General features: G+C 40.4%; 3 protein-coding genes across 3 annotated transcripts; 2 read left to right on the forward strand and 1 right to left on the reverse strand.

Moving 5' to 3' along the window:
- Positions 1 to 1,866: 1,866 nt before the first annotated feature.
- On the reverse strand, positions 1,867 to 6,444 carry Ski6 (exosome complex component Ski6). The gene is made up of 3 exons (XM_080277253.1): positions 6,283 to 6,444; positions 4,112 to 4,312; positions 1,867 to 2,652 (listed from the first exon to the last, which is right to left on the reverse strand). The coding sequence occupies exons 1-3, from the start codon at positions 6,442 to 6,444 to the stop codon at positions 2,293 to 2,295; spliced, it is 723 nt and encodes a 240-aa protein (XP_080133379.1). The 3' UTR covers positions 1,867 to 2,292.
- A 1,221-nt stretch (positions 6,445 to 7,665) lies between these two features.
- Positions 7,666 to 8,821, forward strand: LOC145406071 (iron-sulfur cluster assembly factor IBA57, mitochondrial). The gene has a single exon (XM_080277258.1). The coding sequence runs from the start codon at positions 7,750 to 7,752 to the stop codon at positions 8,785 to 8,787; it is 1,038 nt and encodes a 345-aa protein (XP_080133384.1). The 5' UTR covers positions 7,666 to 7,749; the 3' UTR covers positions 8,788 to 8,821.
- Positions 8,822 to 10,867: 2,046 nt separating this feature from the next.
- LOC145406183 (cysteine-rich DPF motif domain-containing protein 1) lies at positions 10,868 to 11,221 on the forward strand. The gene has a single exon (XM_080277380.1). The coding sequence runs from the start codon at positions 10,868 to 10,870 to the stop codon at positions 11,219 to 11,221; it is 354 nt and encodes a 117-aa protein (XP_080133506.1).
- The last annotated feature ends 3,841 nt before the right edge of the window (positions 11,222 to 15,062 follow it).

Below are 15,062 nucleotides of genomic sequence, written 5' to 3' on the forward strand. Positions count from 1 at the left end.
AAAATCTATTCCACAAATAAGGAACACGACAGAAAACTTATTGCAGCCTCTGATATCTTAAAAATGCCATTATATACTGTTCTCAATAACTATTTTACACCATACATGCTATTCAAAGACAACAATGACAGCCGTATGTCAAAATGTTCAACATGTTCGTAAGTTATGATCCGATGGCAAAATCCGGGTAACCAAAATAACCCCGCAACTAGAAACAGCATTACAGGGCTGAGGAATTTTTACCACCCAGGTGAGGTGGGTAAACCCATTCCATGAGGGGCCAGTACTCTAGCTTCATCATTACTCAGGTAAATATAATCACAGGAGCTGAGTAAATACCCGCCAAAAGCTTTTGCAATTTGCATGTTTGGTGAAATGTTAACTACTTGGTGTTGCATTCAAGTTTCCTCAACACCAGGAACAATGCACCAACCACACATATTCACCAAAACCAAAATCAAAATGCTAAAACTTTCTCCAAACACAGCAAGGGCAGCCTTCCTGTACACCATATAATTGATATCTGATACCTCAACATACTGTTATCCGATTTTATGGAATTTGAAAACGTCACAATTTAACCCAAAACACTAATTATGAGCCACATCAGCTTACATTTATATGCCTTACTACTTCACACTCATATTCAACTCACCCAGAGCTGAAAAATCACACCATAAGTGCCCAAAATACCAGAAAATAATGATATACCTGTGGTGAGGTTGATACAGATTACAGCTGTTACCGTCACTGCGTCTCGATGGCTGCACTAATGATTCCAAATTATGTATACCACACTCCGCACATAAAACAAACTGATAATTTACGTGAATTTCTTTTGCATTGCTTTTACTACTGTTATCTATTTCCTACTATGTAAATTCATGAAAAAGCCAAATATCTCTACTTAGGCAAGTGATGAAGCCTAAGTTAAGGTCAATGCCAAAAACGTGTTCGTGTTGGAACGAGTCGAACCCTCCATTTCCCCTCATTCCTTGCTCCCTTCTCGAGCCCAGTTTTCCTCTTGGTTACCCTCCTATGAATCCTATCCTCTGAAATTCACCAGTCTACTTGTTGTTTACCTCCTGTTTGTTTCCTTTATCGTATTACATTACGATGATGTTCTTTCAGTTTTATCAAAGTGGTTTTATTCAGATTTTGGGAGTGGATTTTATTGAAGGAAACAGCACCCATTACCCTTGTCTGTGCATTTTTTTATTTTTTATTTCGTTCTGTTGATGGTTTTATTCAGTCCAAGGATCCCTCCTGGCTCCCCTCATTTCCCCCTCCCTCTTCACTTTCCATTACCCTTCTCTCTTGACTTCTCCTCTCCTTTGACTCCCCATTTCCCAGAACTTTTGACTCTTGCCTTTACGAGAGATTACAGGATTTTTATTATTATTATTATTATTTTTTTTTTTTTAATCAAGTAAAATACTATCATGGGGCTAGGTTCAGCCCATGGATGTCCCATACTATGGTAGACTAATCTTGGCCTCCCTCTCAACAAGGGTAATATTGTACTGACCATTACTATTACTAACAAAAAACAAAAAGAATAACAATATTTTACTGTTTCTATGCCTGGATCCTACTACTCCCCACCTTTAGATATAAATCAAGATTGGGATTACGATGATGATGATGATGATGCTAATGGTGAAATCATAGCAAATCACTTTAATATACCTATTGTATACAACTATTACATTATTTGTTTCCTGAAACAATAATACAATACACTGGAAAAACTTACTGCAAGTAAATATGAAAAAAACATTAGTGGAAATAAGGTTGTTGGGCAAATTACAAAACACACATTTACAAAACTGTAATTTATTTATAACTAATAAAAGTCCATGATGATAATAATGGGTGTTTTCATGATTAACTCTCAGTAGTTACTTTAGTTCATAATGTAATTTCTTAAACAGTTGAATGTTGTGTGCATCATACTGCTATTATAAAAGCATATCATATAACACAATCAATCACCACAGTTGGCTGGGAAATGTCAGAAGAGTTTTGGTTGTGATATTATGCCTAAATATGTGCCAGAAAACCACAGGCGTTGGTTCCATAATTGTGATATGATGGCATTTTTTTCATTAACCTGTGTGTGTGTGTGTGTGTGTGTGTGTGTGTGTGTGTGTGTATGCATGTTTGGTTATCAGTGCAACATGATGGTGTGTGTGTGCCTGTGTTCATCTGCATGATATGATGGCATGTTGGTGTGTGTGTCTATTGATCTGTGCAACATGATGGTGTCTGAATGCATCTGCAAGTGTTTATTCATCTGTGTGACATAATGGCATGTTTATCCTGTAGGTATGCCTCAACATGTGCTAACAATGCCTGATACACCTGCTGGCATCCCTCAATGGCCAGGTCCAACACAGCCTCGAACTGATCCCTATGAACAGTGTGTGCTGAATCAAGTGACACCAGCGATCCATTATTTGGGAGGACTGACACCGTAACCTCACATCCTATCTGGCCCTCTGTGCTGGTGGCATCAAGTATGGGGGTCTGACGGGCGATGGAGGCGGTGCAGGATGTTACGTAGTCGACCAGCTCCACCCCAGCATGTATTAGTGCCAGTGTTGAGGCGTTGATGCAAGCAGACATCACCCCACCGTCCTCCTGTAGCACCTGAACCACCACCACAATCACCAAATGTCAGTTTCCATCACACTAGCCCACAGTACAGTATAGTAGCCATCACAACATGCAACACCACAACACCACCACACATGTCTCCACCATGTATCATACCACACTTTACCAAAACATACCACAGTATGCACAAACTCGAACAAACCACAAAATACCACACCACAATATACCAAACTACACTACAGTCTACACCACACCATCACCACGTATCAATCACCACTACACCACACAACACACCATACCACAGTATATTGCATTGCTGTTGTTCAGTATTACATATCTACTGGTACATTTCATCATCATCATCATCATCATCTTCCTAATCAATTTCCCATTACTCATGTACTCTACGAGGATAGACAGAATATATGGAGTACCGGAAACCATTTAGCATGTCATTCAGTGTAGAGCCACTGAAATGGAACTCTGTAGTAAGTACAGTAAGTGGATGGTGAGCACCCCTACCTACCATTAATGTTTAAAAAATCCTCAAAATATTCCCTGCCATGGCCAGGATTAAACCCAAATTAGTCCAGAATTTTACTCCTAAATATCAGCAACTCCATCATCGACACCTCTACCCTCCTTCAACCTGATGCTGTAATGAAAAATCAATTCCTGTAGTCTGAATCATCAATTTCTAATCATGGACAGATCCCTCTTACCTACTATGTTTTACCCGGAACTGTATCCATTTCAACACAGACTGTCAACTGTCCTTATTTCAAACTGTTCACCTCCCTTGAAATAATTATTTTCAGCTTGAGTTTCTCATGCTTCATGACAAAGCTGGTCTGATGCCACACAAATAACTTAATGCAGCATTTTGAAGGCACACACTCGAGATATGTACAAAGTGCCTGTAAATCAAGAATAATCACATGCTGCAATGCACTCTAAATGACTGACTGGTTCAATATTTCAAAGTAAAAATGGGGAACTTTATACAACACATAATAGAGGACTGAAATTCTCCCTTACAAGCTTATTCTACATTATGTTACAGAAAACATCAAAACACACCACAATCATCAGGAAACAGAAACTGTGACTGTTAAATGAGCATCAGTGCATAAAGCAAGATACCCGGTAATTCTTACCTACCTGATCAAATGATTACTGTACATCTGAATAAAATTATCTGCCAGTAAGCAAGCTAATGAAAATTATATATATCACAGGACTGAAGAAGATAAAGTGGAGTCCCGTGTCCTCTATCTACAGTACTATTCCTTTAAGGGATGGCAACAGGTGAATTGCTTCCACATCACTCTGTCTTTCACCATCATGCCACCCTCTCCCTGACTCACACCTCCTCCCTCTCTCTCATTTACTTCTCCATCCCACTCCTCCATCTCATCCTCGGTTTCCCTCTCCCCCCCCCTCCCTCCACCTCACTCACACACACTCTCCTAGTCAGTCACAGTGTCCTCACCTGCACATATATATCAATCTGTGAGCCGGGGTATTTTGACTTCCTGATAGCAGCATCGAAGACTCCGGCAATCTGCAGACCGAGGGCTCGAGTGCGTTGGTCTCGTGGCCGCTTGACGCGCTCACCACGACAGGCAGCGATGCGACTCATCTCACAGTGGATAAAACACATATCAAGTTTTGGTTTGCTTGAGCCACGCACCTGAGGAGAGATTAAAAACTAATGATGATTTCCTGTTACTACTAAGAAATTTCTTTGCGGGAACAACAAAGCTTGATGTTAAGGTAAACTACAAAAATAAATACTGTATTAACAAAATTTACTATGTGAATTATGCAAGGAGGAAGAAGAAACACAACTTCATCTGTTTCATTGTAAGGCATATGAAGACATAATGGAGAATATAATAGTGAAGGAAACAATAAATGGAACAATTCAAGAAAATGATATAGTTAATGTGGCAGAAACTGAAGAAAAAATACTGAAAAGAAGGAGTATAATACTAAATATGAGAAAGGAACAATTGAAATAGATATGGGATATGAAAAAAAAAAAAAAATTATAATAATAAGAAAAAAAGCCATCTGTGGTAAAACAGAACTCCTGGACAGGAGAGTGCACCAGCAACAACGACAAGACATCGGGTGGTTCTGTACACATTTATTGGTTCTTCCTGGAAATAAGTAAATAATTAAATTAATAAATAAGCTGACACATGGAAAGAAGCTACCGCACAGTCTCCTTTTCCTGTCCTTCCTGGATAAAACATTCCAACGTTATGACAAAGAAGTGAATGTACACTAAAAACTAATTTTGAGTGGTGCTGCAAGGCTAGGTGGATGAGTTTGGGAAAGTATGTAAGAAACGGAATCTAAAGGTGAATGTAGGGAAGAGTAAAGTGATGTTTTCTGAGAGGTGAAGTCAGTAAATGTACAGTGAGGTTGGATGGTGAGGAAATGGAAAATGTGAGTACGTTTAAGTACTTGGGGAGTGTGATGAGTAAGGATGGAAGTTTGGAGGGTGAAGTGCTTGAAAGGGTACAACAAGGAAGAAAGGTTGCTGGTTCCTTGAAAGAGGTGATAAGGAACAGGGAAGTGGGCATGGAAATGAAAAAGTTACTACATGACAGTACTGTGATATCAACTCTAACTTACGAAGTGAAGCGTGGACGTTGTTGGAAGGAGAGGTCAAATGTGAGAGCGGTGGAAATGGGTTATTTAAGAGGAGCCTGTGGAGTCACATGGAGAGACAGGCTGACAAATGAGGATATAAAGAAGCGTTGTGGTGTGGATGTGGATGTGATAGGAAGTGGTAGGAGGAACACACTGAGGTGGTTTGGCCATGTGGAGAGGATGGAGGGTGAGAGACTGACAAGGAGAGTGTATGTGAGTGAGGTGGAGGGGGGGAGAGGGAGGGGGAGGCCGAGGATGAGGTGGAGGGATGGAGTGGTGAGGTATATGAGAGAGGGGGGTGTGAGTTGGGAGCAGAGCAATGAAATGGTGGGGGACAGGACGACATGGAGGCGATTTGTTTGTGGCCACCCCGTACGGGATTAAGGCGTCTGGTAATAGACAGATAGATAGATAATGTTAGTCCAGCCCTACATGCCCCCAGTGGGAGAAAGGAGCTCAACTTTGGATTACCAGACCTAACATTATGGCATGTACCTATAAATATTCTTCAGTAAACACATCATAATGGCTGACACAAAATAAGATGACAAATAATAAGCTACGAGGGTAGTGATGAGAAGGGGAGGAGCTATAGCATGATACTAATGCATGTGGATGTTGCAGTAATGTATTATACATTGAAACATCATCAAAAGCTGGTCTCTTTTATGTTAAGACCATAGTAAATTACAGAAAAATTACCTTTGCTACCTGAAAATGATCTACCAGGTATGCCAGTCCACAGAAAAATTGCCAATTATAAGTTTCATTACTATATAAAGAGATAATAAGCCAGGTTTCCTCAAACTAACAATCCGCATCCCATGGATCTACCATAACAATGTCTTATTCTGCTGCTAATCTATGGAAAAATAAGGTGCATGGTGACAATTTATGACAACAATTACTCATCATCATCATCTAGATCTCCTTTCTCATTCCAAGGTAGGCAAGGTAGGGTCCTGAGAATTATATCTGCCAAATGATAAGGTGACACACCTCTCTGGGCCCATACACTGCAGCCAGGACTTTGGTGTTGCCCATCTCAATGTATGCGCTGCCATTAGGTCGCTCGTACAGGCCCATACGACAATTGATGGTACGCAGGCAGGTTGCAGTCCGCCCATCCTGCCGCAGACCCTCAGGAGAAATAAGCTCCATGATGCCTGTGGAAACTGACGGCAATTAGTATTGACAACATCGAACAATGTTTCCCATGATAAGGGACAAATGTTTATCTCATCTACTGTATACATTTTATCAAGAAAGTACATAAATAAATTAGGAACTAGTGTACATTAAATACTGTACACTTTTAAAAACTAGGCTACATTATACCGTGTATTTCAAATATCTGCTGTAGGTCATTTTGTGCTTTAAGGCAACTACAGTACTGATCGTACCGATTAGCTTCTGCCACTCAGTGTAACTCAAGCTGTATTTTTATTTTAAAAAAAAAATGCTCAGCTTTCACATGTTTTCCAACTACTGTACAAGTATCTCGTTAAAAAATTATAGATTTTCAAGTAAAATGAGGTGGTGGTAAGTAGTTCACAATTACTACTTCAGAGTATCCTACGCATTTCAAAACTATATTTACGTTACACTACTCGTAAAGATTGCTAAGTGCCGCCTGCTGGTCTCTGCTTGACACCCACAGTGCTACATTTTATGCCTTACATATATATAGAAATACCTTAAATGAAGCAATGCAAGAAACCTCAACCCATGTGCCGTGAGCCTCTAACATTCTCGGCCAAGGCTGTATCTGTAAATTTTAATGAAAAACGTGATGTATTCTTAATAATCAGTCACACTTTATTTCCTACTCACTGTTATTGCATACCAGAACATTTAAGCAACAAACTTATCCAGTATTTGAGGGCTTACATTAAACACATGATCAATCAATCGAAAAATCCACTGCCGAAGTTGAGTGAGAACCTACTCGACCCGGATGTGTTAGTGTAATGTAGTCAATAACTCCGTATTCAATAAAAGTGATAATTAATATATGAAAGACTTGGTCATAGATTGTTTAAGGGAAGAAAGTATATAAGAAGAAGGTAAATAGAAACAGTAGACTCATTACATGTTCATGTCATTGATAACCCACGAAGTGTTCGAGTGAACGTAGCCGAATCAGCTGTTTTTGACTACTACAAAGGTAAGATCATCTTTTCCCTGCTGTATATTTGTTGATGTTACATGTTTCCGCTGTATAGTAATATAGTACGTGACAGGATAAGCTAGTGCAGTAATTATAAAACACTGTGATGTCCTTGAGCACCGCTTTGGTACTCAGTACTGTACAAAACTGTAGTTTAATGGTGACGACTTTTCTTGCCTAGATATTGGGGTGACATGGCCAAGCACTGAAACGGCAGCTGCAGGTGGTATAGAAATTACGAAGCCGCAGAGGCGGATACTGCAGGAGAATAACTTAAAGGAACTTTATTGCACAATATGCTGCCCTTGATAAATTCCAGTAGGCGGTTACTGAGGCTTTCACACCTCCGTGGTGCCCATGTTGCAGCACATAAGCTCCATGCTGAGCCTCAGAACCACAGGAGCCTTGTGAGAGTAGAGGGGACAGAGGCATCAGCATTCCTCCAGGGCCTTATCACTAATGACATGAGCCACTTGGAGGATGGGGCCACAAGTATGTATTCAATGCTGCTCAACACTCAGGGCAGGGTCATCTTTGACACCATTGTCTACAAGAGGAACGATGAAAGCTTCCTGCTAGAGTGTGAGCAGGGAAGAGTGAACCAGCTGGTGCGGCACTTGAAGATGTATAAAGTGCGAAGAAAGATAAACATTGATGCTGTTGATGGTGATTATAGAGTGTGGTGTGTGTTTGAGCCAGACATAGACATGAAAAACATCTCTAAGGTTGACATGGAATCTCTTTACCTTAACCCCCGGGCAGAGAGTGAGGTGGCACTACCACTGAGCGGGGCAGTGGATGATATTTTGGTAACACGGGACCCTAGGATGAAATATTTAGGTCACCGGCTTGTTGTGCCTTCAATGAGGAATACCTTAGAAGATATTGTCAGTGGTGTTCAGGTTGGCCATGGGTTGTTTAGAGTCCTCCGCTATAGACTCGGTGTGGGAGAAGGCACAGCAGAGCTTCCCCCAACCAAGTCCTTACCCCTTGAGGCCAACTGTGATTACCTGCACGGGGTCAGCTTCCACAAAGGTTGCTACATTGGGCAGGAACTGACAGCTCGCACTTTCCACACGGGTGTTGTCAGGAAGCGCTACATGCCTCTCATCTTCCTCACAGACCCACCTGGCCCTGTGGCTAATGATTCGGCCATCACTAACGAGAAGGGAAGGGTGGTGGGGAAGGTGAGAGGCAGTGATGGCCGACACGGCATTGCGCTGCTAAGGGTGGAGGAGTGTCTGAAAGCGGAGACTCTCACTGTTAACAATGTGCCTGTTCAGACATTTAGGCCAGCTTGGTGGCCCATTGAAGCAAGCAAAAAGGTGAAATAGTTTGACAGCCTAATTAGTGATGAAGTAACACTTGAATTCTGTATAGTTTTTATTGTTTTTTTTTTATGCCAGTATTGTTTGTTTATGGCATATTTACCAAGTGGTATACATAACTCTGGTACTTCAGCTGTAATTTACTGAAGGAGAACAGTTTGTAAATTAGTGGAATTTGTGAAGTGTGGAGTTCTAGTCTAGTACCCAAAGAGGAGCAGATCGTTCTGTTTGTTCGGTCATTAAGTGTGATTCCATGGTTAAGGGACTGAACAGGGAGGCTGCATTAGACCGTGCAGCATGGAGAACCACCGTTAGGTGACCAAGGCCGATGCATGCAAGCATGTTGGAGCCTTCAAAAATGAAAACAAAACGAAAACACATATCTTTAGACAAGAGTCGTGAAGTATGATATTGTTTCTGTTTGTGATTAACCCTTGGGATATGGGAAAAGAAAAGTAATACTTTTGTGCAATATATCTTTTGTGTGTGTAAAGGCAGTTTAAAAGGGAAGAAAATGGTGACTGCATGCTTTCCTTCTCCTCATGTACTGGTATATGTGGGTATGTAGAAACACACTACTCAACTTCTGGTGCAGTCATCTGGTTCCTGTGGCATCCAGGACTTCCTTCTCTTCCAGTTCATATTCAGAGATTTAAAAAGCTTTAATGTTGTTCTGCCTACCTCCTGGGTTTATACAGAATGGTGATACTGTGTTAGTACTGTGTTGTATACTAATGGTACAATACACACTATAATTCTTGCATTTACAAGAGCCTTGACATAACTTGATGTTGGCAATAGAAAGTCACCATCTACACACTTGATGTAGTGCTGCTCTCAGATGTCTGCCCTTTCCTCTCTTCTTTCCTTCCTTCCTCTTGTCTTTCTTCAGTCTTTCCTCTTCCTACTGTCCACGAGTGACTCTGCACTGAGTGACAAGCCAAATAGTTTCCTGTACAACAGGAAACCATTTACAGTGCTGGGTGGCAACCATATTTTGGTGCCTGGTGGTTTAGTGGGTAATTAAGGTGCAGGAATTGGATTGAGCTGGTGCAGGTTTACATCAAAGGGGTGGTTGGGGTTTATTGCTCATGTAATGCCACTGAGGGATGAGTGAGGCTTGTCATTCTCATCTTAAATGTCAGGACCAACTTGCCTAGCCCCAGGCTGCTACACTTCTGGGGCAATACAGGATTAGATGATGAATGAATGATTGATAAAAACACTTTGGTTGGTGAGGTCTTTCTCTGGTTTGTGATCAAGTTGTTCATGGAGTTCAGTGCTGTATACATGTACTGTAGACCCAATATTATTATGTATTAAAGGAAATAAATTTGTTCTATATTTATTTCACCACTGAGTTGTCATAAATACTGTTTACTGTTAAAAGTCTCCCAGGAGTATTCATTGATCAGTTGTAATGCACATTTCTTTTTACCCCGCTGCACACAGCTCTGTATACTAAGAGATACATAGGCATAAAATCTCCCACTCCAATGTTATTGATGGTATTTGGAACACAACATTCTGATATATTATTTAAGGAGAATAAAAAGAGGCCATGGAATACTGAATGGACAGTAAAATAGCTTTGTATTTTCTTTTTTGTTCTGGCAGAGTGAAAGTGAAAAGCAGTATCCAGACAGTTGGCATTATTCTTGATGAGTGAGAAACCTTCTACCTAGCCACTAAAGGTGATCATTCCTGTGCAAGTGAAGACAGTGAACAACACTGCACCTATTAGAAACAATAACAGTAGCAGTAGAACAAACAGGTGCTGGGCTATTACTTTATGCAGTTCTGTATTGGATACCTGGAAATAACTAACATGTAATGCTCACAGACCATCAGTTTCATAAAGTTGGTAATTGTGTACATTTAACCCTCACTTCAAGTTGTTGATGAATTAGCACATTTTTCTCACATAAAGTTGTTTGCAATTCCTTATAAGATTTAGAAGTCAGAATTATTTTTCTGCTTTTACCCCCAGTCCTGCACAAGAAGTACATCTAGCTTAAACTTCTTACACATCAAAACCCTAGGCTTTAAGTGAGGACCATCTGTTCAAATAAATCTCAGCTTCGCCATGGCAACCAGTGCTGAGGATGTCAACACAAAGAATGAGAAGGGCGGGACCTTTCATTGTGAAGCGTGTGGCCTCCGTGAGACCTACCACTACTATGGACGCCAGCCACCTTTCCACCGTGCCATCACATTCATGGAAGACTGCTACCTGGCCAAAGATCCATTCCGTGGTGGTGGGTGTGGCTCCTTCCTGCTGTTGGGGGCAATGTGTGTGGCTTGTGGACGAACTGTGTGCCAGGCGGCCTCATGCAGTCTGTTCTATGCTCGAAGGTTTTGTTTAGCATGTGCCTCTGCCAATCTGGAGGAATTCCCACAAGAGGTGCAACAGAGGATTAAGAAGAAGGCAGCAAATTAGGAACTTAACACTGTCAATCTGGTGACAATTTTTAGTTCTGTTATCTCCAGACAATTTTAGTCAGTTTAGGGAGAGAAATCTGATTGTAAAAGAGAAATGGAGATGGTTGTATTTGATTTTCTCATTATCTCCAGACAGTTTTATTTACCATACAGAGATCTGGTTGTGTAGGTGTTAAGTGAGAAAGTTTCAAATCCTGCCACTGCATAAAATCTCACAAAAGCTTAAAACAGTTGTCTGAAGGTACATGCATAAATTTTTCTTCATAACAGCCTGATGTGTATTGTTGTGCATTTGCCATATACTGTATTTACCAAGTCTAAATTTAATCTTTCAGTGCCTTGACCTTTCATATTAGGCTTAGTTCATACAGCAGGCTCAAACTAATTTTGACAGTAAATAAAGTGTATCAAGCTCTTATACATTGTTACATTAAAGTGTCTGTTTTGTAATATTTTGGGTAAATGCCTGCCTTCTCATACCAACCTAATACGGTATCCCGAGTTTGCAGGGGAGTATGGACATCGAAACCCATTGTCAATAGGAGCAGGCTTTCTAGCAGTTTAATTTATTTTGCACATGGCATCTGAATATTCTTGTGTTATTTAAATTTGTCTGTTCTGAGCAAAGACAATATTTCAATGCCAGTGCCAGAAATTAGCAAGGAAATCAGATGCCCCCTAACCTGACAGAAAAGAACACCTTTCTTTTAATATATATCGCTGGGAAAGGAAGCTGCAGGTACAATCCCCTTCCCTCCTGTACTGTAGGAGTTATGCAGCAGCTTCTGGCATACTGGTAAGCACTGAATGTTGGCATCTCCACATCCCTATGCCACAACAAACATGAAGTTTCACCAAGTCCTCTTGACTCCCTCCCACTCCACTGGGTATTGTCATCATTAAAATAAATTCTTATTGTGTTGCCTTTTTCATGTTTTTTTTTGCTTTTAAGTCCATAGAATATTACAGAAAAATTACCTATTAAGAGCTCCACTGCTAACTAAAAGCCGATGTACCCATTTCCCCGTTTTCAGCGTTGTTTTATGAAAAAATGTGATGCTCTAGAACAAATCCCTAACATGTGATTATGGTGTATTACTTCCCTAAAGTAAAACACACTATCCACTCACTCAATATGCTGCTCTCAGGTGGCTGGCCTTTCCTCTCCTTCCTTCCTGCCTCTTATGTCCTTTCCTCTTCCTTCTGTCTACAGGTGAATGGAATGGAATATGAAGTTTAGGCCAAAGGCCAAGCACAGGGACCTGATAGGTCATTCAGCGCTTTGATGAGTGAGATATGAAAGACGATAGTTTAAAAGAATGAGTATAAAAATTGAGAAAACTACTACACAATAATCATGCAATTAAAATCGTAGGTAATGTCTACAGGTGACTTACACTGAATGACAAACCAAATTATTTCCAGTACACCAGGAAACATTTACTATGCTGGGTGGTAACCATATAGCCAATCTATGGCATCTGGTGGTTTAGAGGGTAATTAAGGCACTCCAACAGGACTGAGTCTGTGTCGGTTTATATCCAAGGGATGGTTGGGGTTTATTGCTCAAGTAATGCCACTCAGGGATGAGTGAGGCAGGTCACTCTCATCTTAAATGCCAGGACCAACTTGCCTAGCCCCGGGTTCCTATTCTCCTCATGGAGCGGCATAGGATTAGATGATGATGATGATGATGAATACATTTTCTAACATTAAGTTTCTGTCTCATGTCTGGGATGAAGATCTGATAAAATTTTTATAAAGTCACTGCAAAATACTTCCCAGGTATGATCAATGAGATAATGTAAGTGCAGCCAATAACTTTAATAACAAACTTAACACTAAACCACACGATGTACAGTCTTCACACATACCAGTAAATGCTATATGCTAGGGATTACAGTAAGTGCTTGAAAAAAAGTTTATGTATATAAAAAATAACACAATTAGGCTAAGTTGCACTCAGTACAACAATTCACCATAATTATCCAATGTCTGTCATGCCATATGAAAGCTTGATGTTCTAAAGTGCTGTAGTGTACTAGTACAAGCACAGTCAACAAACCTATGACCTCCCCAACACTGAAAATTATCTACACCTGGTAAAATATGACCAGTGGTTGGTTATCTCAAAGGTTCAAGTCTTCCTTGATGCATTTGATAATCGTTGGGGACTGTAATTGTTCTTGTGACTGTACCTGTCTGTGTTCTCACCAGTACAATACACATTCAAGGACTGATTACAGGATGTATTGTGATAAGCAGCTAGCTTCTGCCAGTAAGTTGGTTCATTCATAATGGCAAGCATAACCCTAAGAACTCAAGCATTTCAACTGTCCTGTATTATTCATTATATTTACTGCTGGGTTACTTATTATCTTACCAACACAGCAAGGCATATAAGAGCACTGTGCTTACATTAAGTATCAATTCTCAGAATTCTTAAGAATAGTAATAATTAATACCCTAGTAGCATTTCCAGTGTGAACAACAGTTGGTGAGCAAGCTGTCTTTCCTTTCTCTAAATAATAAAAAAATAAACAAACTAAAAATACCATATGTAACTTGTGAAATGTGATGGGTGTAACTGAAATGAAGCAGACCTATCCCTACCCATGATGGCACTAGTAATAAATGATAGCCAGACAGGAACCATCTGCACAAATGAAGAAGACAGACTGTAGGGAGAATGAGATACACAAATTACAAAGGCAACAGTGAAGTGCATAAAAGAAGAGGCAATGACTGATGATACATTTTGTGGAAAAATAAGTATTTACCTAGTGTCATGAAAAGCATGATACGGTTCCAATGAGTGATGTGCACTACAGCTCTTCCTAGGTAAAGGGTTGAAGGATTATCGCACAAGTAATCTTGAAAAGAGTGGAGCAGTACACTGGTGAAAGGTGTAAGAATAGCAGTGCCCAAGATGGTGAGACTGGTGAGGATACTAATAAAATGGCCTGGATGCAGTTCATAACCATTGTTTGTGTGTGTGTGTGTAGGGTGAGGGGAGGTCCCCTGGAGGAAGCAAGGTTATACAGTTATCAGCATGGAAGCAGGGAACTGGAAAACCCTTCACACCAATGTGGCGATGTGCTAAAAACTTATGCGAAAGCAGTCTCATAATGCCTATAACACTGTAAAGGGAAGATTCCACAAAGAATTCCCATTTTCCTTAGCATCCTGTGATTATGCTAAAGGATTGCAAGTGTTGAGAGGTGTGTTGTGGTGTTAAGGGCTGGCTTACAGAACACATGGAAAACTGGGCGGTGATAAATAATAAGTGAGTTAGAGTCCTAACACGAGGCTTACTGCAAGGATGAAAACTACAACAGCCATGTACACAAATAACGTTGCTTTGATTTCCAGCATACAAAGTACAGTACATCATCACGTACTATACTATGTACTGTTGAGTAACTTTTCCATATATATATATATATATAATGTATGCCATTCCCACATTATCACCTTCCAAGCAGTTACCCTGAGGCTAAAATGAGATTAATATAAATCTATGGGGGGGGGGGATCTATATACAGTATTCCCCGCAGACTTTTACCAAACAACTTAATCTTTCCATCCATCCATACCAAACAACTTAATCTTTCCATCCATCCATCATCCAATCCTATGTTGCCCCATGAGAAGCGGGGCTAGGCAAGTTGGTCCTGACTTGAAAGATGAGAGTGACCAACCTCACATATCACCAAGTGGCATTATTTGGGCAATTAACCCCAACCATCCCTTGGACATAAACCTGCACCAGCTCAATCCGATTGAAGTGTCTTAATTTCTCACTAAGCCACCAGGCACCATAATTTGGTTATATGGTC

Source organism: Coenobita brevimanus, chromosome 69, assembly GCF_032717465.1.
Source record: "Coenobita brevimanus isolate Jiangsu-jjx chromosome 69, ASM3271746v2, whole genome shotgun sequence".
Lineage (NCBI taxonomy): Eukaryota > Metazoa > Arthropoda > Malacostraca > Decapoda > Coenobitidae > Coenobita > Coenobita brevimanus.

Coding starts and splice junctions, on each gene's coding strand:
- LOC145406183 (XM_080277380.1), top strand. CDS start 10,868: ATGGCAACCAGTGCTGAGGATGTCAACACAAAGAATGAGAAGGGCGGG.
- LOC145406071 (XM_080277258.1), top strand. CDS start 7,750: ATGCTGCCCTTGATAAATTCCAGTAGGCGGTTACTGAGGCTTTCACAC.
- Ski6 (XM_080277253.1), bottom strand. CDS start 6,444: ATGGAGCTTATTTCTCCTGAGGGTCTGCGGCAGGATGGGCGGACTGCA. Junction 4,313..6,282: donor CAGTGTATGGGCCCAGAGAG/GTGTGTCACCTT, acceptor ATCTCTCCTCAG/GTGCGTGGCTCAAGCAAACC. Junction 2,653..4,111: donor AGATTGATATATATGTGCAG/GTGAGGACACTG, acceptor GTGGTGGTTCAG/GTGCTACAGGAGGACGGTGG.